The sequence below is a fragment of the Mobula birostris genome, chromosome 12 (assembly GCF_030028105.1).
Source record: "Mobula birostris isolate sMobBir1 chromosome 12, sMobBir1.hap1, whole genome shotgun sequence".
Lineage (NCBI taxonomy): Eukaryota > Metazoa > Chordata > Chondrichthyes > Myliobatiformes > Myliobatidae > Mobula > Mobula birostris.
In genome coordinates, this window is record NC_092381.1 from 26,290,430 (window position 1) to 26,316,402 (window position 25,973).

Consider the following 25,973-nt stretch of genomic DNA (forward strand, 5'->3'; position numbering starts at 1 on the left):
GGAATTATCTTGTTATCAATTTAATAACAGAAGCATGAAGTAAGTGATGCCATCCACCGACACCAGTAACGTTGGGTCTCTTTGGGAATTCTCTTGTGCAGCAACTGTCAATCTAGGTAGATATGAACATATTAAACATTAAGGACAATGTACAAGGCCCATAAATCTATTCTTTCTGTGCCACTGCAATAGTAGATTCCATGAAACGATAAAGACAATCAATGCGGAATGGCTGACAGCCATGACCTATAAGACTTCCTATTATAAGATTTTCTTTTTATGAATAATTTTGAAAAGTATTAATCCCTGACCTTCAATTCTGTGTGGCTTGCATTTAAATAAAGGTTGGGAATCTTTTTGTGTGAACTTCCAAAGATAATATAGATTAAATAGAAGAAATGCATGTGATTATCACAAATTACCACTTTTAAATCTGCAGTGTGACAAAAAAAAATGTGTTTAACAAAACCTAGATTCTTGGTAAGATCAATTTTAATAAACTGAAGATAAGGCATGAGTACTTCAAACATTAACCGGTCAGTGAAGGTGACAGAGTTTCTGATCTAATTAGATTTGCTATGCCAAAGAGGCAAATAGTCCTCATTGTCTCATTTTTCCTCCCCATCAACATCAAATACCAGCCATATAATTTTATTCCAACATCACATTAAGTGATCTGGGAAATAAGTCACATTGTCAACAATATCCATGCTCAGAGGCTTTTGGTGATTTTGCATTGGAACACATCAGCTAACAAACTTTTATTTGCATTAACACCAATCAGTTTTAGTCATCAATAGAAGATATGCCCTTATATGTACTGTTAGCATTTATTAGAGCAGAATAATTCTATAAATCATTGCATGTTCGAGGTGAGATGAAAATAATGAACTACATTACAAAATATAGTGGATTTTTAAAAATAAACTCCTTCGCAGTCGTCTGTAAAACAAAAGTGCTCATCTCACGTACTGACAATAGAAACAGACTAATATAGTCACTCTTGTGGTGCAATTATGTTGAGAATTGTGAGTAGCTTAGTTGAAAACAATTAGGCAAGTGATCATGCATAATATTGCAGAGCAAGAAAGAAGTCAAAATTCAAATTATCTTTATTGTTAAAAAGCAGGTAACTATATTTTATTGGTATCATTACAGAAGAAGTTGCATCAGCGACGATGAAGGGAAAGAAATAAAGCAAGTGGCTTGTAAGGAAAATTAATGAAACTGTACACATGTGCAGAGACTGAAGCTGCTGCTCTAAATGCACTCCAGGGACAGAACAGGAGACTGAATGTCATGTTTTTGTTTGATGTATTTAAACCAGTCTGCTACAGAAAGTGGCTAATAGGAATGTCTGTTTGAAAACAGGAAACTTTTCCTTTTTATTTTAAACAGACATTATATCTGACGGTTGTGTACCCAAATATTTTTATCGGGAAGGGTAAGGAAATTAGCAACCGAATTGTTTTTGATTTCAGGCTTTGGAGATTCTTTCATTGACTGAGGAATCAAATCTACCGGCAGAAATTACTTCTAACAAGAAGGACAATTATAGATATGAAGTGATTTACATTTCTGAACATGATGTCTGCTGATAATCTTTTAGAGGAAGTCAAGTACCAGGTTAGATTATACTGGGTGAAGCTTGAGGGGAGGCAACAACAGCATTGTTTTATTAGATTATGAAGATGTGTTACATGAAGAAAATTTTGATTTTGTTGCAAGTGGACACAAAAAACTATAAAAAGAAGATATTCATAAATTCAGAAGGAAATCCAATAAAATTTCTTTGCCTAGTAAGTAATAGAAATTATTACTACAAAATACCTGCATTTATGGGGAAGCTAAATAAATGCTGGGAAGAAAGAATCGTAAGGTCATGTGATGTATCATTGGAAAAGGGGCGCAAGGGCAGCACGATAGCATAGTTATTAGCACAATGCTTTGCACTACCAGTGTCCTGGGTTCAATTCTCTCCATTGTCTTCAAGGAGTTTGTTCATTCTCCAAGTGACGGTGTGGGTTTCCCCTGGGTGCTCCGGTTTGCTCCCATGGTTCAAAGATGTACTGGGTAGTAGGGTAATTGGTCATTGTAAACTGTCCCTTGATTAGAATAGGGTTAAATCAGGGGTTGCTGGGCAGCACAGCTCGAAGGGCTAGCTCTGCGCTTTATCTCAATAAATAAATAAAAGGTGGAGCACGTAGTTAGGTATAAATGTTGGCAGCAGCTGGACATGATAGCTTCCTGAATGGTTGACCTTCTGTGTAATTCTGCACTAAAAATTCATCTTTTCAGTTATTGCATTTGCCGGAATATTAAACTCACAAAATTCTCACCAGCTATCACTGGGTCAATGAGTCACTGGGTACCAGGTCAAACTCATCAACCTCTCAGTAATTCTAGTTGGAAAAACTCCTACTGTAGAAACATAGGATGTACAGTATTTTCAGGACTACATTATGAAACAGAACTAGAGACTCACTTTTTTGAGTTAGAAATGATCTTGTCGAGCCACATACAAGAAGCAGTTCTTTTCTTGGTAAATATGTAGTTATTGTCTTAATCGTACAAACAAGGCACAAAAGTCAAGTGCCTCATTGAGTAAAAGTGTGAAAGATATTCTAACAGCCAGAAAGATGAACCCACAACACAGAGATGTGAGTTCAAATGTAAGGTTTAAATTCATTAAAGAAAAAAAAATGCTAACCACAAGACTGCCAGTTTGTTGTGAAGGCCCAGTTGTTTCATAAATGAACATTAGGGAAGGAAATCTATTGTTTTTAACTAGTCTGATCCAGAAATGAATCCAGACAAATCAATATGATGGACTGTTAAACACCCCCTGCAATGGCTTAGTACACCACTCAATGATGTTTTTCTGACTGCAGCACAGATGCCTGAGTACACAATGTTCCTGCCTGCAAATCACAGAGGAGATTGCTCCCTGTACAGAAAGATAGGGGCTCCAGATTAGTGCTTGTTTTCTTTCCTTCCTCCTTCCTCTTCCAGCGGTCTGCCCTGCAGTGTGTGCCTCTCCTCATTTTCCCAACCATACTGTGTTCTACAGGAACACTTGCTGCAGCTGGGAGGAACAGGCTCACCTCTAAACTTTAAAATCAGGACAAATCTTTCAGCACATGCCACACCCCTTCCTATTCCCCTTCTTCATCATCGTGTGCCGTGTCGTATGACGAAGGAGATCATGGTCTCACGACCACGATCATCTTTGGTAAATTTTTCTCCAGAAGTCGTTTGCCATTGCCTTCTTCTGGGCAGTGTCTCTACAAGATGGGTGACTCCTACCATTATCAACACTCTTCAGAGATTGTCTGTCTGGCATCAGTGGTCACATAAGCAGGACTTGTGATATGCATCAGCTGGCCGTACGACCATCTCGCACCTACTCCCATGGCTTCACGTGACCCTGATTTGGGGGGCGGGGTGCTGAGCAGGTGCTACACCTTGCCTAAGGGTGACCTGCAAGCTAGCATAGGGAGAGAGTGCCTTATACCTCCTTTAGTAGAGACCTATCTCTACCCTGCCACCCACTATTCAAAAAACACTTGCAAAATGATGACCACAAGAGTCTGCAGAAGCTGGAGGAATTTAGAATCCAGCTGAAGGGTCTCCACCCAAAACAAGCGTCCATTTCCCTCCACAGATCCTGCCTGAACCACTATTTCCTCCAGAGCTTTGAAAGTTGCTGCAGAATTCCATGAAAAGTTGACTCTTTATTCCTCTCCATAGATGCTGCCTGACCTGCTGAGTACCTCCAGCATTTTGTGTGTTTCTTACCTTTTGCATAACTCACTTATTTTATTGTTTCCTTAAGCTCCCACTACCGACTAAATGCTTCCAATGGCGTCCACCTCAAATAGCCTCTGGCAACCATGTCCAGCTCCTGGCCTTCACACAGGCTTAGCTACTAGACTCGGCAGAACCATTTTTATTGACAGGAGAAGGGGCAAAGTTGCAAAGGGTTACTAGTGCCTTAAAACCAGTCGCTTCAGGCAGATGCAGCTTGTCAGCCATGGTTGTCAGCTCATTTAGGAGAAGGAAAACTTTGATCTCAAACCTCCACTGCTTTGTAGTTATACCCACTCATGGGGAGGGCTTCAGGGGTAAATCCTGATGGAAAATCCAGAGCCACAGATCTTAAGGCAGTCCTACATTGAGTTCAATGATGATAGGCCAAAGTGTATCAGTCTCTTCCATTCCTTTGGGTTTATCAGATGTATGGAGGCAGGGAGGTTGCTACATGGGCAACAGCTTGCCCTCCAAATTGTACTGCCCTGTCTTGTGTATCTAAACAGTGAGAATGCAATATCTATGGTCAACCCTGATGAGTGGAGACATAGGAGCAGAATTAGGCTATTCAGTCCATCAAGCCTGTTCTGTCCTTCCATCATGGCTGATCTCAGATCCCACTCAACCCCATACCCATTCCTTCTCACCATATCCTTTTATACCCTGACCAATCAGGAAACTATCAAATTTCACCTTAAATATGCCCATGGAATTTGTCTCCACTGCAGTCTGTGGCAGAGCATTCCACAAATTCACTACTATCTGGCTAAAAAAAAAAATTCCTCCCCACCTCTGTTCTAAAAAGGTCACCCCTCAGTTTTGAGGCTGTACCCTCCAGTTCTGGATCCCCTCTCCATTGGACACATTGTCTCCACATCCATCTTATCTAGCCTTTCAACATTTGGTAGGTCTCAATGAGATCCACTGTGTTCTTCTAAATTCCAGTCAGTACAGACCCAAAGCTGCCAAACGCTTCTCATATGTTAACCCCCTCATTCCCAGAATCATCCTTGTAAACCTCTTCTCGACTCTCTCCAATGACAACACATCCTTTCTGAGATATGGGGCCCAAAACTGTTGTTAATACTTCAAGGTGCAGTCTGACTAGTGTCTTAAAAACCCCAGCATTATCTCCTTGCTTTTATACTCTATTCCCCTTGAAATAAATGCCAACTTTGCATTTGCCTTTTTTTTTCCACATACTGAATCTGTATATTAACCTTCTGGGAGTCTTGCACGAGGACTCCTAAGTCCCTTTGCACCTCTAATGTTTGAACAGTCTCTCAATTTAGGTAACATTTTGCACTGTTGTTCTTTTTACCAAAATGCATTATCATACATTTCCCAACACTGTATTCCATCTGCCACTTTTTTGCCCTTTCTTCCAACTTGTCAGAGACCTGCAGCAATCACCTGCCCGCAGGAATATTGGTCTCCCTCGGAGTTACGTGCAACCGGTTCTTTTTGTATAGGCCATACTTGCCCCAGAACAAGTCCCAATTATCCAGAAATCTGGATCCTTGCCTCCTGCTCCAATTCCTCAGCCATGCATTTAGCTATCACATTCTATTTCTATGCTCACTGTTGCGTGGCACAGGTACTAATCCCGGGATAACTGCCCTTGAGGTCCTGCTTCTCATCTTCCTTCCTAACTCTCCATATTCTGTTTTCAGAACCTTCTCGCTTATGTTGTTGGTACCGATTTGTACCACAACATCTGGCTGCTCCCCCTTCCTTTTCATGATATTGTGGACACGATCAGAAACACCGCGGACCCAGGCACCCGGGAGGCAAACTACCATCCTTTGTTTTTTCACGTTAAATGAATAGCCCTTCTATTCCCCTAACTATAGAGTTCCCTATTACTCCTGCCACCTCTTTCTGTTCCCTACCATTCTGAGCCACAGGGCCAGACTCAGTATCAGAGGCATGGCTGCTGTAGCTTACCTCAGGTAGGTCATCCCCCCCCATCCCCCCAGCAGTACTTAAAATGGAGTACTCACTGTTGAAGGGGACAGCCACAGGTGTGCTCTCCACTATCTGACCTTCTCCCTTCCCTCTCCTGACTTAATATCTTTACCTATTGCACTCTATTGCTGCTGCAAAACAACAAATTTCATGACATACACCAGTGATAATAAACCTGATTCTGTGTATCTAAATTTGATTCATGCAGAACAGTTTAAAATTAGTGTAATCACTTAATAGCCTCTGCCTGGTGATTCTACAGTCTCCTCTGCTCCATGGAAGCAAACTCACTCTGTTCAGTTTCTCTTTAGCCATCATGCTCCAAAGTTGGCAGCAATAGTTTTCCACCCACTCCAGAACAATTGCGTCCTTCTGCTTCTGTGATGACCAGAAGTGCTTATTATACTCTGGAAGGGCCTAACATGTTTTATAAAGCTGTAACAATGACAACTCAGCTCTCATACTCTATATCATGGCCACTGAAGGCAATCATCCTCTTTATTACCACCTTATCTGTTTGCGCTGCCACCTACAGTGTCTATGGAGCCCTGGGCCCTTCTATTCATCAACACTCCTTAAAGCCCAATCACTTAGTGTGTATGTCCTACTTTTCTTTGCACCTCAAGGTGCATCACCTCACAGTCCAAAAACTGGGGAATGGAAATAGGGTTGAGAGAACAAGAAAAGTGAAACAAAGCTTATTTTTAGTTTTTCTTCAGAAAACCAATTCTGAGGATCTTTTCCCCAGTATTGATTGTTTATTTTTCTAAGCAGACCCCACGGTCTGAAAATGTAATTTTTCATGCTCTGGATTTGTCAGTAATTATCACTTATTTCACCACTGAAAACTCACTTACTCCTGGATGGGAAACATCAGTCCTCGCCTTCTCACTTACTAATCGGCACAATTCCAAGGTTCACGTTGATGAGTTTATATCAGTCTATTTTTATATCAGTTTATTTTGACCTAGTAAGATCAAAATTATGTATGTTTCAAATTTTCAGTGAAGTATATCATCTTGGCATGGTACCAATTTAGGGGCAGTTTTCAGCCTGAGGATCAAGTGCCTTCCAAGAGCATGAATTGGCAAGTGCATGTCTGATGCAGTTTCCAGGCACTGCTCATCATAGCTGCAATTGGGAAACTCTTGCAGAAGGAAAAATAAGGAAGAGTGGCAGGTTCACTGAGAGAAGAATACTTAGTAGCTTAAGAGGAGTGAAGGAGCAACTATTTCTGGCACTCATTGCATTTGATTGTCAGCCTGAGAATGGAAGAGAATGGTTAAAAAAAATCACATAGGCTTCTACTTGTCTTCAGCCATTCCCTTTCAGGGAGCACTCTTCAGTTCAGTAGAAAATGAACACTCCACTCTGTTCCCCATTGAAACAAGACAATAGGGAATACAACACACCACTGCCACTGGTGTCATACCAACACTGCGCTGGTTACTTTCCTATACTTTGATAAGTTCTGATGAGGTGCTTTTTTTGTGATGGGATAGTTTCATGGTGGTTGGTGATGGTATATGGGGGGAGGGGGTAAGAGAGGGGAGTTGAAGAGGAGATGAGTTGCTACGAGTGTTTTTACTGTCTTGCACCTTTAAAAACCCATGATTTATCTTTCCATAAGACCATAAGATATAAGAACAGAATCAGGCCATTTGGTCCTTCGAGTCTGCTCCGCCATTTCATCATGGCTGATCCAATTTTCCTTTTAGCCCCAATCTTCTCCCTTCCACTGTATCCATTCATGCCCAGACCAATCAAGAATCTATCATTCTCACCCTGAAATATACAGAAAGACTTGGCCTCCACAGCTGCTTGTAACAAAGAATTCCAGATTCACCACTCTCTGGATAAAGCAGTTCCTCCTCATCTCCATTCTAAAATGACACCTCTCTATTCTGAGGCTGTGTCCTCTGGACTTAGACTCTCCCACCAGAGGAAACATCCTCTCCATATCCACTCTAAGGCCTTTCACCATTTGATAGGTTTCAATGAGGTCACCCCTCATTCTTCTGAATTCTAGTGAATACAGGCTCTGAGCCATCAAACACTCTTCATATGACAAGCCATTAAATCCTGGAATCATTTTCCTGAACTTACTTTGAAATCCCTGCAGTTTCAGCATATCCTTTCTAAGAAAAGGAGCTCAAAACTGCTCAGAATACTCCAAGTGAGAAGTCACCAGTGCTTTATAAAGTCTCAACATTACATCCTTGCTTTTATATTCCAGTCCTCTTGAAATGAATGCTAACATCTCATTTGCCTTCCTTACCACAGACTCAGCCTGCAAATTAACCTTGAGGGAATCCTTCACAAGAACTCTGAAGTCCCCTTGCACCTAAGTCTTTTTGTATTTTCTCTCCACTTAGAAAATAGTCAACCCTTTTATCTCTTCTACCAAAGTGCATGACCATACACTTCCCAACACTGTATTTCATCTACCTCTTCTTTGATCATTCTCCTAATCAGTCTAAGTCCTTCTGTAGCCTCTTTGCTTCCACAAAACTACCTGCCCCTCCAACAATCTTCATATCATCTCCAAACTTTGCAACAAAGCCATCAATTTCATCATCCAAATCACTGACATATAACACAAAAAGAATCGGTCCCAACACAGACCCCTGAGGAACACCACTGACTGAATGGTTAATCATTATGAATAGGTGTTTGGGTTTCACTCTTGTGCCTTTTGGTCACAAAGATGTGCCTCTCTTCCATTGCTCATTAATAGTCATAGTCATAGTCATACTCATACTTTATTGATCCCGGGGGAAATTGGTTTTCGCTACAGTTGCAGCATAAATAATTAAATAGTAATAAAGCCATAAATAATTAAATAGTAATATGTAAATTACGCTAGGAAATAAGTCCAGGACCAGCCTATTGGCTCAGGGTGTCTGACCCTCCAAGGGAGGAGTTGTAAAGTTTGATGGCCACAGGCAGGAATGACTTCCTATGATGTTCTGTGTTGCATCTCGGTGGAATGAGTCTCTGGCTGAATGTACTCCTGTGCCCAACCAGTACATTATGTAGTGGATGGGAGACATTGTCCAAGATGGCATGCAACTTGGACAGCATCCTCTTTTCAGACACCACCGTCAGAGAGCCAGTTCCATCCCCACAACATCACTGGCCTTACGAATGAGTTTATTGATTCTGTTGGTATCTGCTGCCCTCAGCCTGCTGCCCAGCACACAACAGCAAACATGATAGCACTGGCCACCACAGACTCGTAGAACATCCTCAGCATCGTCCGACAGATGTTAAAGGACCTCAGTCTCCTCAGGAAATAGAGACAGCTCTGACCCTTCTTGTAGACAGCCTCAGTGTTCTTTGACCAGTCCAGTTTATTGTCAATTCGTATCCCCAGGTATTTGTAAACCTCCGCCATGTCCACACTGACCCCTTGGAGGGAAACAGGGGATATACTGTATAACATCACAGGAAATTCGTCAAATCAGATGAGACTTTCAACAAGATAGTTGAAGGAACTGTTGTCATGAGCAAGTCAGGGTCACAGATACAAACTGATGGTCAAAGCTATAGGTAGGCAGTGAAGAAACATTTTTCTCACATTGAATGGTTATGATGTACAACTCATCATGTAGGTAAGGGAGGCACGGTAGTGTCGCGGTTAGCATAATGCTATTATAGCACCGGCGAACACCGATCGGGATCAAATGCAGCTGCTGCACGTAAGAAGTTTGCACGTTCTCCCCGTGACTTTGTGGGCTTCTTCTAGTGCTTTGGTTTCCTCCCAAACTCCAAACACATAGGGGTAAGATTAGTAAGTTGTGGTCATGCGATGTTGCCACTGGAAATATGGCGGCACTTGAGGCTGCCCAGCACTACTTTCTTAATTTGATTTGACACAAAAGATGCATCGTGATGTTTTGATGTACGGTGCTGTGTAAAAGTATTAGGCACAAATATACAGCTAGGCCTAAGACATTTGCAAAATACTGCAGTAATTTTATGTATTAGACTGTACTGCTGCAAAAAAAAACACAAATTACACGAACAATGTGACTTATGATAAACCTGATTTTGATTTGGGTCTTTATTGTGGACTGAGAGTGGGAAGGGGGCAGGAAGAGGTGAATCATAGCTGAGAAAAGGGGAAGGGAGCAGGGAGGGAGCAGGAGGCAGCAGAGAGACATTCTGGAATGATCAAAAAACAAATGTTTGGAATCAAATGACCTTGGCTGAATGTTTCAGGGCTGGGATTATCTGCACATAAGCCACCACCCATCCCAGCAATCCAGTTCTACACCTCTCCCGTGATGCCCATCCTCTTGATTTGTAACATCTGTTGCAAATAAGTGGAGGGATGGGTTAGTAAGTTTGCTGATGACACAAAGGTTGGAGGTGTTGTGGATAGTGTAGAGGGCTGTCAGAGGTTACAGCGGGACATTGATAGGATGCAAAACTGGGCTGAGAAGTGGCAGATGGAGTTCAACCCGGGTAAGTGTGAGGTGGTTCATTTTGGTAGGACAAATATGATGGCAGAATATAGTATTAATGGTAAGACTCTTGGCAGTGAGGAGGATCAGAGGGATCTTGGGGTCCGAGTCCACAGGACGCTCAAAGCTGCTGTGCTAGTTGACTCTGTGGTTAAGAAATCGTGGGATTGAGATTAGGAGCCGAGAGGTAATGTTGCAACTATATAGGACCCTTGTCAGACCCCACGTGGAGTACTGTGCTCAGTTCTGGTCGCCTCACCATAGGATGTGGAAACATAGAAAGGGTGCAGAGGAGATTTACAAAGATATTACTAGGATTGGGGAGCATGCCTTATGAGAATAGGTTGAGTGAACTCGGCCTTTTTTCTTTGGAGCGACAGAGGATGAGAGGTGACCTGATAGAGGTGTATAAGATGATGAGAGGCACTGATGGTGTGGATAGTCAGAGGCTTTTTCCCAGGGCTGAAATGGCTAGCACGAGAGGGCAGTTTTAAGGTGCTTGGAAGTAGGTACAGAGGAGAAGTTAGGGGTAAGTATTTCACACAGAGAATGGCATGGAATGCCTTCTTAACTACAGAGTCAACCTGTGCACAGCTTTGAGTGTCCTATGGACTCGGACCCCAAGAACCCTCTAATCCTCCACACTGCCAAGAGTCTTACGCAGACAGTGGTGAGTGCGTGGAATGGGCGGCCGGTGATGGTGGTGGGGGCGGATATGATAGGGTCTTTTAAGAGACTCCTGGATAGGTACATGGAGTTCAGAAAAATAGAGGGTTATGGATAACCCTAGGTAATTTCTAAGGTAAGGACATGTTCGGCACAGCTTTGTGCGCCGAAGGGCCTGTATTGTGCTGTAGGTTTTCTATGTTTCTAAACTTTCCCTACAGTTCAGGTACTCAGGTCCCAGCAAGATCCTTGTAAATTTTCTCTGCACTATTTCAGTCTTAATTACATTCTCCTTGTAGGTAGGTGACCAAATCTGGACACGATACTCCAGATCAGGTCTCACCAATATAACATCCCAACTTCTGTACTCAATACACTGATTTATGATGACCGATGTGCCAAAAACTTTCTTTACAACCCTATCGACCTATGATGCCACTTTCAAAGAATTATGGACTTACATTCCCAGATCCCTTTGTTCTACCACATTCGTCAGTGCCCTTTAAGACCTACCTTTGATCCTCTAAATCCCATAGACCATTGGGTGGTTTATAGTATAATCTCATGAATGTGGTGATACTTTTCTTATTCCTCAATCTCATAAAGCCTCACTAGACGAGCTGTCCAGTCTGTCCTGACTATTCACTGCTGTGACTTTCTAAATCTTGTAGCTCATTGCCTGTAAGGGATGAGAAACAACTTCAAGACTAACTTTGGATATGCATAGTGGAAAAGAAGTAATCGGGCTTCAGGGACAATGTGGTGGAATGGGGCAGACAGTCCAATCCATGTCATTTTCCCACCCATTACTGGTTACACAGGAGGGGCAACAGTAACATTTATAAATGAGTAATGTGAGATTGTCCTGTGACGGCAGCATGCTCAGTATCAATGGAGAAACAGATTCAGGGATGCGCACTGTGAGCACGTAAGTAGCATTTTTGTATGTCGAAAGCTGATTCAGTAACACAGCTAAACTGAACCTGCTTTAGACAGATAGAAAGGTTAGTGGGTATGAAGCTGTTATGCAAATAATGTTAGACTCATCAGAGAAAGCAGCTTTGATCTGCTTCTGTACTGCACCTGCTGTTGTAAAGCAGCTCCTTAACTGGACTGCCTGCAAAACTTTACAATTCATATTCAATTTCTTTATTACTAATGGCAAGATGGCTGTAGCTGGTAATGCAAGCTGAGCAGCGACGCTTCAAGAAGGCAGAATCCTTTCAAGGACCCCCATTGCCCAGAAACCTGCCCTCTACTCATTGCTACCATCAGGGAGGAGTTACAGGAGCTTGAAAGCACACAGTTAACATCTTAGGAGCAGCTTCTTCCCCTCCACCACCAGATTTCTCAATTATCCAAGAGCCCGTGAACATTACCTCCATATTTTTTCTCTCTATTGCGCTAATTAATTTTTTTATACAGTGGATTCTGGTTAATTGGGCCATCAGTTAATTGGAACAGCCACTTATTTGGGACAACTCTTAAAGAACAAAAAGTAATCAAGCAAACAGCTGGGATTCCTTCAATATTTGAGACATATGCCACTGGAGACTGTTGCCGAACAGTTTCTAACCAGTGTCAGCTGCGTGCCATTAGACATGGCTCTGTGCTTGGAGCAACCAGTTTTTAAACAGCATTGAATGCATATGTTTGAGTTCAAAAAGCAGTGATTTTTTTTCACTGATAGTTGGCAAGAAATAAGCAGTAAGACAATTTAGAACTGTTTTGCTCACTGCAGTTTCTAGTATTCAAGCTTGGAGATGCCAGGAGTGAAAATGAAACCATTTCACTAATTCAGCAAGTTAATAACTATGAAGAATTTGAAGGTATCAACAATGTGTCTGCACTGATTTTGTTCACTTACAGTCCATCAAAAGAACACAACAGCAGACACTGTATGAATTCCTCTGTCAATAACAATTAGGAACTAATGCACAATTTTACAGTATTGTAATGTTCTACTTTGATCTACATTTCATTCAAATACACAATTTATTATTCAATTAAACGGTAGCTTGTCAGTTTTTTTAATACCTTGTTAACTATTTCCATAAAACTTCGGCTAACAGGGCAGCTGTTTATTTGGGCCAAAATGTACTGATGTTGATGTGTCCCAATTAACCAAAATCCATTGTATTTCTTTTTGTAACTTATGGTATAATTTCACTTTACTGCTGACACAACACAGCAAATTTCACAATGGATGTCACTGATAGTTGATCCTGATTCTGATACATTGCTCCAGAAAGCAAGAGACCTCAAATGGTGGTGCAATGAAATCCCAAACACTGAAATGAAGGATTGTCTAGGAACAGGGGAAATCTGAAAACTGTCAACCTACTAGTAATCATCTGCTAACTACAAACATAGAGTATACAACAATATAGCAAAATACAAGCTCTTTGGTCCACAATGTGGTCCCAACCTTCACCCTACACTAACATTCCCTCTCACATAGCCCTCTATTTCTCTTTCATTCATGCATCAATCTAAGAGTCTCTAAGATCTCTCCTGGCAGAGGAAAGTACTGTATTTTAAAGTTGTCCATTAGATCTTAGTTGGGGGGACTTTCCTGGTTTGTAATGTCCTTTCCTGGTTATTCCTGGGATTCTTCTATGGCCCCTATATACTCTGAGGCTTGTGGATGAATCCAGTGCAGGTGTTTTTGCCAGGTTCTTTGGACAAACTCTAATCTGAGCTGGTTATAAACTGGGACAAATAGAAAGAAGCTCCAATTTAGCTACATCTCTTGAGTCAACTTCTCCATCCTACCAGGAACTCGAGGAGAACAAGTACATCAAAACCTGCTGTTTATTTATACTTGCAACACACATCAAAGTTGCTGGTGAATGCAGCAGGCCAAGCAGCATCTCTAGGAAGAGGTACAGTCGACATTTCAGGCCAAGACCCTTCGTCAGGACTAACTGAAGGAAGAGTTAGTAAGAGACCTGAAAGTGGGAGGGGGAGGGGGAGATCCAAAATGACAGGAGGGGGAGGGATGGAGCCAAGAGCTGGACAGGTGATTGGCAAAGGGGATCTGAGAGGATCATGGGACAGGAGGCCCAGGGAGAAAGACAAGGGGGGGGGAACCCAGAGGATGGGCAAGGGGTATAGTCAGAGGGACAGAGGGAGAAAAAGGAGAGTGAGAGAAAGAATGTGTGTATAAAAATAAATAACGGATGGGGTACGAGGGGGAGGTGGGGCATTAGCAGAAGTTAGAGAAGTCAATGTTCATGCCATCAGGTTGGAGGCTACCCAGACAGAATATAAGGTGTTGTTCCTCCAACCTGAGTGTGGCTTCATCTTTACAGTAGAGGAGGCCGTGGATAGACATGTCAGAATGGGATTGGGAAGTGGAATTAAAATGTGTGGCCACTGGGAGGTCCTGCTTTCTCTGGCGGACAGAGCGTAGGTGTTCAGCAAAACTGTCTCCCAGTCTGCGTCAGATCTCGCCAATATATAGAAGGCCACATTGGGAGCACCGGACGCAATATATCACCCCAAGGAAGGAAGGGAGGAAGGGTAAGGGAGGAAGTGTAAGAGCATGTGTAACACTTGTTCTGCTTACAAGGATAAGTGCCAGGAGGGAGATCAGTGGGGAGGGATGGGGGGACGAATGGACAAGGGAGTCGCGTAGGGAGCGATCCCTGCGGAAAGCTGAGACAGGGGGGAAGGAAAAGATGTGCTTCGTGGTGGGATCCAGTTGGAGGGGGCGGAAGTTATGGAGAATAATATGCTGGATCTGGAGGCTGGTGGGGTGGTAGGTGAGGACCAGGGGAACTCTATTCCTAGTTGGGGGGCGGGAGGATGGAGTGAGAGCAGATGTGCGTGAAATGGGGAGATGCGTTTGAGAGCAGAGTTGATGGTGGAGGAAGGGAAGCCCATTTTTTTTAAAAAAGGAGGACATCTCCCTCGTCCTGGAATGAAAAGCCTCATCCTGAGAGCAGATGCGGCAGAGACGGAGGAATTACGAGAAGGGGATGGCATTTTTGCAAGAGACAGGGTGAGAAGAGGAATAGTCCAGATAGCTGTGAGAGTCAGTAGGCTTATAGTAGACATCAGTGGATAAGCTGTCTCCAGAGACAGAGACAGAAAGATCTAGAAAGGGGAGGGATGTGTCGGAAATGGACCAGGTAAACTTGAGGGCATGGTGAAAGTTGGAGGTGAAGTTAATAAAGTCAACGAGCTCAGCATGCGTGCAGGAAGCAGCGCCAATGCAGTCGTCGATGTAGAGAAGGAAAAGTGGGGGACAGATACCAGAATAGGTACGGAACATAGTTGTTTGTTGTTATTTATTTATACTTTATACTTTATTGTTGCCAAACAATTGGTACTAGAACGTACAATCATCACAGCGATATTTGATTCTGCGCTTCACACTCCCTAGATTACAAATATTAAATATCAAAGATATTAAAAATAGTTAAAATTAGTAAATATTAACAATTTAAATTATAAATCATAAATAGAAAATAGAAAAATGGGAAGTAAGGTAGTGCAAAAAACCGAGAGGCAGGTCCGGATATTTGGAGGGTACAGCCCAGATCCGGGTCAGGATCCGTTCAGCAGTCTTATCACAGTTGGAAAGAAGCTGTTCCCAAATCTGGCCATACGAGTCTTCAAGCTCCTGAACCTTCTCCCAGAGGGAAGAGGGACAAAAAGTCTGTTGGCTGGGTGAGTCGTGTCCTTGATTATCCTGGCAGCACTGCTCTGACAGCGTGCGGTGTAAAGTGAGTCCACGGACAGAAGATTGGTTTGTGTGATGTGCTGCACCATGTTCACGATCTTCTGCAGCTTCTTTCGGTCTTGGACAGGACAACTTCCATACCAGGTTGTGATGCACCCTAGAAGAATGCTTTCTATGGTGCCTCTGTAAAAATTAGTGAGGGTTTTAGGGGACAGGCCAAATTTCTTTAGTTTTCTCAGGAAGTAAAGGCGCTGGTGGGCCTTCTTGGCAGTGAACTCTGCTTGGTTGGACCAAGTCAGGTCATTTGTGATATTGACCCCGAGGAACTTAAAGGTTTTGACCTGTTCCACTTGCGCACCACTGATGTAAATTGGATCGTGTGGTCCACTATTCCTTCTGAAGTCAACAACCAATTCTTTCATCTTGCTGACATTGAGGGATAGGTTATTGTCTTCGCACCATGCCACCAGGTTCTTAATTTCCTCTCTGTACTCAAACTCATCATTACCCGAGATACAGCCTATAATTGTTGTTTATTCTACTCATTCTCTCCACAATATATTTTGCAGGCATTAGAGGAGGGAATTTCTTAAAGCAGCAGTAAAGACTTGCTTCTGGGTTTTCAATTCACATCTGCTTCCAAAACAAGAATACTAAGGTATGTCAAAAATGTTCTTTGGTAAAAACATTTGATCTCATACATAACATTAGCACAAAGGAACTATTTATCTTATATTTTTAAAGAATATCTTCTGGAGAGGGAGAGCATACTTAAAAAGGGTAAAGCAAAGCCATTACTGGGAATGAAAAGTTACCCGAACACATCTTTGTACAGGAGAACTGAGTCAGTTTGATCCAGGGCTGCACAGGGACTTTGCAACAAGTGCAATTCCCTTACCTTCAGTATGGTTATGAATTACATTATTTGCTTTATGAAATGACATGGTCATATTTTGAAAATTTGCCTTATATCCCTCACTCTCAGCCTTATATTACATATACAAGAAGCAATAAGAGAACCCAGCAGGTCTGCAAGTGATTTCAGGAGATGCACAGAGACTGGCAACAAATCCATATGATCTCCTGCTGGAGAACGGAGTGTAGTTGATCATTAGCTAGGATGGATGGGACAGCCTTGGGAGCAAGTGCTCCACTGCTTCAATGTACAATCAAAGTTCAAAGCACATACTCGTCACCACACACTACCCTGAAATTCACTATCTTGCAGCCATTCACAGTTGGACAATGAAATACAATAGAATCAATGAAAAGCTGCACACAAACAAAGATTGACAAACAACCAATGTGCAAAAGAAGACAACCTGTGCACATACAAAAAAGAACAATAATAAGGAAACAACAAATAAATAGTTAACTAACTAACTGACTAACTGAGAACATGAGTTGTAGAATCCTTGAACGTGAGTCCATAGGTTGTGCAATCAGTTCAGAGTTGAGATGAGTGATGTTATCCATGCTGGTGCAGGAGCCTGATGGTAGAAGAGTAATAACTGTTCCCTGAACCTGGTACCTCCTTCCCGATGGCTGCACCGAGAAGAGAGCAATCAGATATTGTAGTAGTTGAGGCAGTCTCCCCTGTCAAAGCTTGGAGCAGCCAGGCCCCCTTCCTAACAGGGGAAGAAGGTATACCATACCACCATACCTGGCCTAAAAAAAAAGAATCTAAGGTCATCTTCTATGATAAAGTCCATGAAGGAGGTTCAGAAAAAGGCTGCACTTAAACACAGAACTGAGCAAGTCTCCTTCCTACCATGACCAGGTTATTTGTTTGAAATCCACACAGGGTTATCCAGCATTATGACGATATCAGGTATAGGGGCCTCCATAAGGAACTGTAAGGGTTCAGCTCAGATTCTTAGTGTATGTTCTGCTCACTAACATTTTGTTTAGTGATCAATTTTATAATGTACTGTGCATAAAATGCTAAATTATAAGGGTAGAGAATGTCATACAGCATTACATCATGGATACGGGCCCTTCTGTACAGCCTGCCCATGCATAATACGACACCCCATCCAGCTAGTCCCAAATTTCTGCACTCAGACCATCACCCTCTAATCCCCAGTCCTCCATGTACCCATCCAAATGCTTCCTAGATGATACCATTGTACCTACCCCAACCCTTTTGTCTGGCAGTTGGTACCCTCTGCATTAAAAATTAGCTCTTCAGGTCATTTTTAAATCTTTCCCTTCTTACCCTACAGGATATCTATGCCCCCAAGGTTTGGTCTGGGTTTTCCTGCATGCTGGAAAAGACTGTTACTATGCCTCTCACAATTTAAAACATTTCCACAAGTGTTATCACTCTCTCACTCTCCTACATTCCAAGGAAAAAGACCTAGTCTGGCCAACCTCTCCCTATAACAGCCTCAGACACTTTACTCTTGGCATTACTGACATAAGCCTTTTCCACACTCTTTTTGATTTAGTGATACCTTTCCTGTAACCAAAACAGTACACAATTCTTCAAATGCAACCTCACGAATAACTTTTTTAACTTCCAAAAATTCAACAGATTTCAGTGAGATTGCCCTCTTTCTTCTAATCTCCAGTGAATATGGGCCTTGAGCATCGAACTCTCTTCATATATTAACTCTTTTATACCTGGGATTTTTCTCATGAACTTCCTCTGGAGCTTTTCTAACGCCAGCACACCGTATCACAGCCAAGATGCACAATCAGCTCATAATACCAGTTTGACACTGGGTCACTGGAGCTGAGAGGGAGCAGTTATTTCCCCTGGGACATTCACCAAGTCTTATAAATGTACCACAGAAAGCACCCAATCTGGATGCATCATGACTTCATATGGCAACTGCTCTGCCCAAGACTGCAAGAAACTAGACAGAGTTATGTACACAGCTCAACACGTCACAGAAAGTAGCCTTCCCCTCCATGGACTCCACCTGCAAATCTCACTGCCTCAGAGAAGCAACCACTGTTGTCAAAGATCCCACCTAGCCTGAACATTCTCCTTTCTGCACCCTTCCATTGTGCAGAAGGTAAAACAAAAATGCATGAAAGTGTGCACCACCAAGGTCAAAGACAGTTTCTATCACATTATTAGGTAAGAAGCCTAATTCCTGGTACACCTCACAGTTTATCTCATTATGGCCTTGCACTAATTGTCTGCTTGCACTGCACTTTCTTTGTACCTGTAATACTTAATTCTACATTCTGTTATTGTTTTCCCATCTACTACCTCAGTGCACTGATGTGATGAAATGACATGCAAAACAAAGCTTTTCACAGTAGCTCAATATAAGTGACAATCATAAATCAATTTACCAACACCAACTGCACCATTCTGCTACCACACATTCATTTTTTCACATAGTTAATTCAAATACAACCTTCTCAGAATAAATGGCTACCAGACTCAATAGACAATAGACAATAGATGCAGGAGTAGGCCATTCGGCCTTTCAAGCCAGCACCGCCATTCACTGTGATCATGGCTGATCACCCAGAATCAGTATCCAGTTCCTGCCTTATCCCCATAATCTTTGATTCCGCTATCTTTAAGAGCGCTATCCATCTCTTTCTTGAAAACATCCAGAGACTTGGCCTCCACAGCCTTCTGGGGCAGAGCATTCCACATATCCACCACTCTCTGAGTGAAAAAGTTTTTCCTCAACTCCGTTCTAAATGGCCTACCCCTTACTCTTAAACTGTGGCCTCTGGTTCTGGACTCATCCATCAGCGGGAACTCTGTTGGTTATAATCCTGGTAGACCTACTTTTGCATATTCTTCTCTGCAGGTTAGATTTGCAGCTCCATTGATTGAAATCCTATGTTAAAACATACACTCACTGGCCACTTTGTTAGCTACAACTGCAAGATACAGTGGATATTAAGAGGATGTTTCCAATAGTGAAGTCGTCTAGGACCAGAGGACACAGCTTCAGAATACAAGGATGTCCCTTTAGGACACAGATGAGGAGGAATTTCTTAAGCTAGAGGGTGGCAATTGGTGGAATTCTGTGATGGCCAATTCATTGGATATATTTAAAGTGGGGGTTGATAGGTTTTTGATTAGTAAGGGTGTCAAAGGTTACAGGGAGAAGGCAGGTGAATGCGGCTGAGAGGGATAATAAACCAGCCATGATGGAATGGTGGAACATGTGTGATGGGCTGAATGGCTTAATTCTGCTCTAATGTCTCACAGTCTTAAAGTCTAATCCTGACTGTTGAGGTGAAGTTTCTATGACTCCTCCCATGTCCCAAACTGCAGACTGGTAGGTTCATTGGCCACTGGCCACTGTAAAAGCATGTGGATATTTAGCAGAATTTGGGGAGGTTAGCAGCAACATTGGGGGAATATATTGGGTTAAGTTACGATTAGAGAGAAATTTGGTGATGATCAGCGTAGATCTGGTGTGTAAGTTTCTGTGCTCTCTCTATGACTTATTTAAAAAGCAATGAACTGTTTCACTGTTATGCCTTCATTTTGACTGAGCAGTAACATCCATGAGTAGGTAATAAATCTTAAAGTTTTCACTCTGTATTTGTAGGTAGTTACTAAAAGGCCTGTCATAAATTATATTAATTACTTTATTAAATACTATGGCTGCACTCTGAAAATCAGGAGACAATGAACATGTTCCTCAGTCCCTACTTCATTTTGCAAGTCCACAAAGCACCAGGAGAACCAAAGATATTCAGGTGAGAAGAATTTTAAGATTATTTCTACATTGAAAGTCAAGATGATAATTTGTAAATTGTGTGGTATGATACAGTAGCATAGGGGGGGAGCAGAGCAGAGTAGGGGGTGGAATGGTAGTGCAGTGATTAGTGTACTGCTCCGCAGTGCCAGCTGGTAAGATCCGGGCTCAATTCCCACTGGTGTCCATAATGACATTTTATGTTCTCCCCGTGATCATATGGGTTTCCTCGCACAGTCCAAAGACGCAAAGGTTAAGATTAGTAAGTAGGGGGAATGCTCTATTGATGCTGGAAGCATGGCGACACTTGTGGGATGCACCCCAACACATCCTCTAACTCTGTTGGCTGTTGACACAAAATGACAGATTTCACTGTATACAGTATTTCGGTGTTTTGATGAGTGTGTGACAAATACAGCTAATCCTTATCCTGCCCTTTCTGTAACAAAATAGAACTTTAGTTCCATAAATGTAAGAACAACTCGACAAGGCAAATTCAAAACGGTTACGGTACTCACGTTATTTGGAAAATCAGCCTTTAATTCTGTGATGCTTTTGCACCAGTATGCACATGTTTTCTCACTGATGAGTTCGATGTTTAGGAAAGAACTCTGTCCAGGGCCATAGATTGGGCCAGAAGTCATTCCACGTATAATTCTAGGAGAAACATTGGTCACAATATCCTGTTAAATAAAGATGTACAAATCAGTAAGATATCCATGCCAATAATAAGGAATGATTTTTTATGCCTCTCATTTTCTCTTGGCTTACTCCAGGTTCCCTTGATTTAAAATGTGTTTAATTTCTAACTTCATTGTTCAAATGGATGGTCGCTTTACCTAAGATGTCAAGTCTGCGCTCTCTCCATATGCTGACTATCTCAAGCATTTTTTACTTTTATCTCAGTTTTCCGACATCTGCAGGAAATTCCATGCACTGCTACACAAGTCTCTGGAGTGGGACTTGAACCTAGAAACCTCTGACTGAAAGAGGCAAGAGCACTATCAGCTGGCAATGCAATGTAAATTGTCCAGGCTCAGAAGCCTTTGGCTCTTCATAAAGGAGCTGGTATATTCACCTTGGTGCTATAGGTGTGTAACACCAAGAAAATCACTAGACATTGAACTTCAGCCTAACTTGTGCCTATTCACATCAACTTTATAGTGGATATCTACCAGAATGGCTATGAATAAATACCATATGGTGCTACAGCTAGATCAAGTAAAATAAAAAAAACAATTTAATTTATTATGCTGTATTTAATTTAACTATTAATGAAATCTCACAACTGCAGGATATAATAGAAGGAAATATATTTTTAGATTTGTATACTCTAGTAAAATAAACACTCTGCAATGCATTTAAGTTCTTAAGTTTATATTTAGACAGTCTTTACATTAAAAATTAATTTCCTTACTTGTCAAAAGTTAAAGATTTTTTTTCAAATTTCAGCTCTTCCAAAGATTGCACATGCTGTAATAGGTTTCATTTAATATGACATTGCCATTATGCAGAAAGTTATAAAGTGTACAATAAAATCATGCAGAAAAGTTCAAACATTCACAATTACTTAAAAGACCTGCAGGCATTCAGAGATGAAAATAATGTTGAACCCGTTTTCTGTGCATAAACCAAAACATAATTACACATCTCCCAACATGCTAATGCTGTGCACATAGTTCAGAGGTTGGTCACTGTAATGCTCACTTCAACATTGTTATTTGACAGTTAAAGGGCCAAATAACAAATTAAATTACGACTTCAGGTTTAAATTAGCCTCAACGTTAACCTTAATTGGTAAACCATAGCAAAAAGATAATTTGGTAGTAAGATTGATGAAAATCTTGAGAATTAAAATATTATGGAGAGGATTGGTTAGCATATCTAAAGTTAGCACTGGGATTATAATGAAATGCTCACAAGCCTCTTATACTTGCGAAGATATAAAAAAATACATTTTGTCCATCAGAATTACATTACTAGTATTCCCCAGATTATTTGGGAGAACTGCAGAATGGATGGGATAAATTTGCCAGTTGCTGTGGATTATTGACATCTTCTCCTGGGTGGGAACAAGCCATTTCTGTGTGCCTTCCTTCTCCTCCCCACATTCCAACCTGAGCCACAACAATCGGAAGCTGGAACAAGCTAAGCAGAACTGGGAATGCCAGGCAGACATATTTGCTCATTCACTGAGGCAGTGAACCTGGCTGGCTGCTGTTCTTGCCACAACTGCAGCTGTTTCTGTGACATTCTCCCAGACATTGTTTAGGCTCGTTTCCAACTTACAAACAGTTCAGGTTGTGAACATTTCTCAAGAACAGAACCCACAAAATTCTGAAGGAGCTCAGCAGGTCAGGCAGCATCTATGGAGAGGAATGAACAGTCAATATTTCAGGCTGAGACCCCTCATCAGATCTGATGTTGAATCTCAGCCCAAAAAAGTTAATTATTTATTTCCCTCCATAGATGCTGGCTGACTTGCTGAGTTCATCCAGAATCTTGTTTGTATTGCTTAAGATTTCCAGCATCTCCACAATCTCTTGTGCTTATAACCTGAGGACTGCCTGTATGCTAACTTTAGCTCAATTTGTGACCACCATCATTCTACATCATAAGTTATCTGTATTTTGAAACCTTTATTTTGAACATTGGCTTCAAGGTAAATAAAATAGTTAATGGATACCGAACAAAATTTTGCAGTCAGCTGATAAAGAATGAGGCTTACTGTTCAACTTGCTAACAATATTTTTGTTGAGTGGGAGAATGCAGACTTTCTCTTATCTAGCATTTGATGAAGCACGGTGCTCTACTGCAGTCTACGAGCAAGTTAAGAGGAAGTGCGGTTCTTCAGCAAACTAGACAGAAGAATCATCACTGCAAAGGAGAATGTGAATCAGGGAGCGTAAGTTAAATGTAAATCGTATCCAGGCAATAGAATAAAATCAGGTGTTACAGTCAAGTCATATATCACAGAAATAGGCCCTGAGTCCCGTTATATCCATGCCACCTCCTGTGTGAAAAAAATCTCCCCCAGATTCCCTCTAAATCTCCTACATCTCACCTTAAACATATGTCCTCTTTCTTAGACCACAGGAAAAAGATTTTTACTACCTCCAAACCTAATGCCCTTGTAATACTACATATGTACAGCAGCTCCCACCTCCCCCCAGTAACGAACTTACTTTCCTCCAGGAAAAAAAAATATAGCTTTTCACACATTTTCTCTTTATAATCACAATGTGCCAATCCGGGACTAGCCTGGTGAATCTCCTCAGCACCCACTCCAGCACAATCACACCTTTCCTCCTGCATGATGACTGGAACTGCACACGGTATTCCAGGTATAGCCTAACTAATGTTCTATAAAGCTGCAACATAATCTCCCAGCTCTTACGTTCTATGTCACGGCAGCTGAAGGCATGCATCCACCACCATTCTTCCATACCCAATCCACTTGCGCTGCCACTTTCAGTGGTCTATGGACTTCTACCTCTCCGTCTCTCTGTTCATCAACATTCGTTAGAGCCCAACCATTTACTGCGTACATGCTGCCCTTCTTTGATTCCTCAAATTGCATCAGATTGTATTTGGAAGATTAGGAAATAAACATGGCATGGAGAGAAAAAAGTAGGTCAAAACTTGTTTGAGTTTTTATTTAGAAAATCAATTTTGGGGATCTTTTCCCTCAACATCGATTTTCTTCCTGAGCAAAGGCGAGTCCACCCTCAGAAAACTAATTTTCATGGTCTGGATTTGCTAGTAATTAACATTTATTGAGCAATTACTTCTGGGTGACATGCTTCTGTCCCCTTCAGAATGAGTAATCGGAATCAGAAGCTGCTGGCATATGTCGAGATTTTTTCTGCTTTGAGGCTACAGTACATTGCAATACATAATAATAAAAACTGTAAATTTCAATAAGTATATATAAAATAAAATGGGTGGTACAAAAAGAGAAGTTAAGAATACTGAGGTAGTGTTCATGGGTTCATTGTCCATTCAGAAATCTGATGGTGGAGGGCAAGAATTCGTGCCTGAAATGTTAAGTGCGTGCCTTTAGGTTCCTGTGTCTCCTCCTTGATGCCAGCATTAAGAAGAGAGCATGATCTGGGTGATCTGGATCCTTAATGATGGATGCTGTCTTTTTGAGGCTTCGCCTTTTGAAGGTGCCTTGATGCTTGCGAGACTGGTGCCCATGATGGAGGTGGAAGAGTTTACAATGTTCTGCAACTCTTTCCCATCTTGTGCAGTGGCCCCTCCACACTAGATGGTGATGCAACTGGCTGGAGTGCCCTCCACAGTACATCTGTTAGAGCTTCATGTTGTTTTGCACATGTTCTGTTTGTGAGGAAATGTAACCCTGTATGCAGTGATGGAGCAGGGTATCTCTGGGAGCTGCATTTCTATGCTTAAATTGAACATGCACATTCTCAACAACAGACACAAAATGCTAGACCAACTCAAAAGGCCTGCTGAGTTCCTCCAGCATTTTGTGTCTATTGTTCGGATTTCCAGCATCTGCAGATATTCTCATTTGTGGATGCACGTTCTCAAACTTGTTACCATATTTTCTGCAATATACAAAGCTAGAATTCATTTAAAAATATATATATTTTTATTTAGAAAATAGATGGCTTCAAGACGATGCCAGCGAACAAGATGGTGTCATCCTTCAGATAGTTCATGAAACTAATTCTTTAACTCCTTCTTCCTTTAAATATGACTCTATTTCTAAGCTGCGTGTGATTAGAATCTGCAATTTACATTTTGATGGTGTGTTTTTGGGCTGATTGAAAGACCTGGTGTTTTGCTGTCTCTAAGGGAGTTCGATGAGGTTGGGGGTGGTCTGGAAGCCTGGAGACAGGGCACGTACGCATGATTGACTCCATTGCTTCTCTCCATTTGAGGTGTTGAGCAAGGCTGAAGTCAACGAAGGCGAGAGCGGAAGATGGGTGGGTGTTCGGCATTGTCTGCCTTTATTTTGACCAGTCATTCTCTCTCTCTTGCGAGCTGCTGTCGAAGGAAAGTACAGGATCCACGTTACAAGGACTGACTGGCAAGGCTTGTGGCTGTGGATTTGTTTTGGGAGACTTTGAGGTTCATGGTACAAGCGGTTCTGGATTCTGGTTACTTATTTTTTTGCTGTTTTTGAGCAGTTTAATCAGGGCAATCGATGCGGTCTTGGGCACATAACAGAAAACATGGAATATTATAGCACAGGAACAGGCCATTCAGCCCACAATGTTGTGCTGACCAGCTAAAAAGCAAATCAAAAATATCTAAACGCTAATCTTTCCTACCTACACAATACAATGTCCCTCCATTTCCTTAAATGCATGTGCCAAATATCTCTTAGAAACCTCTAATGTATATGTGTTAATTGCAATTACAGAGGAAGAACTACAAATCTTAATTGATATAGTTGTTGAAGAAAGTGCAAAAATGGGTCTATCTATCAATCGCAAAAAGACAGAATGTGTGGTGATATCCAAAAAGAAGGAGAATCCTATCTGCAGGCAGAAAGTAAATGGGGAAGACATAAAACAAGTACAGAACTTTTGCTGCTTAGAAAGCTGGGTGACATCAGATGGCAGATGTGACATGGACATCAAAAGAAGAATAGGGATGGCAAAAGACACCTTTATGAGAATGAAGAGTATACTGACCAACACTAAACTAGGC

The 25,973-nt window shown here is 41.7% G+C and overlaps 1 protein-coding gene across 1 annotated transcript in view; it reads right to left on the bottom strand.

Annotated features, from left to right (window-relative positions):
• The window catches only part of LOC140205806 (dihydropyrimidine dehydrogenase [NADP(+)]-like), a 927,724-nt gene that overhangs the window by 242,164 nt on the left and 659,587 nt on the right, over positions 1–25,973 (bottom strand). The window contains exon 14 of the mRNA XM_072273510.1: positions 20,807–20,971. Within this exon, the coding sequence (XP_072129611.1) occupies positions 20,807–20,971 (165 nt within the window). The remainder of the gene's footprint in view (positions 1–20,806; positions 20,972–25,973) is intronic.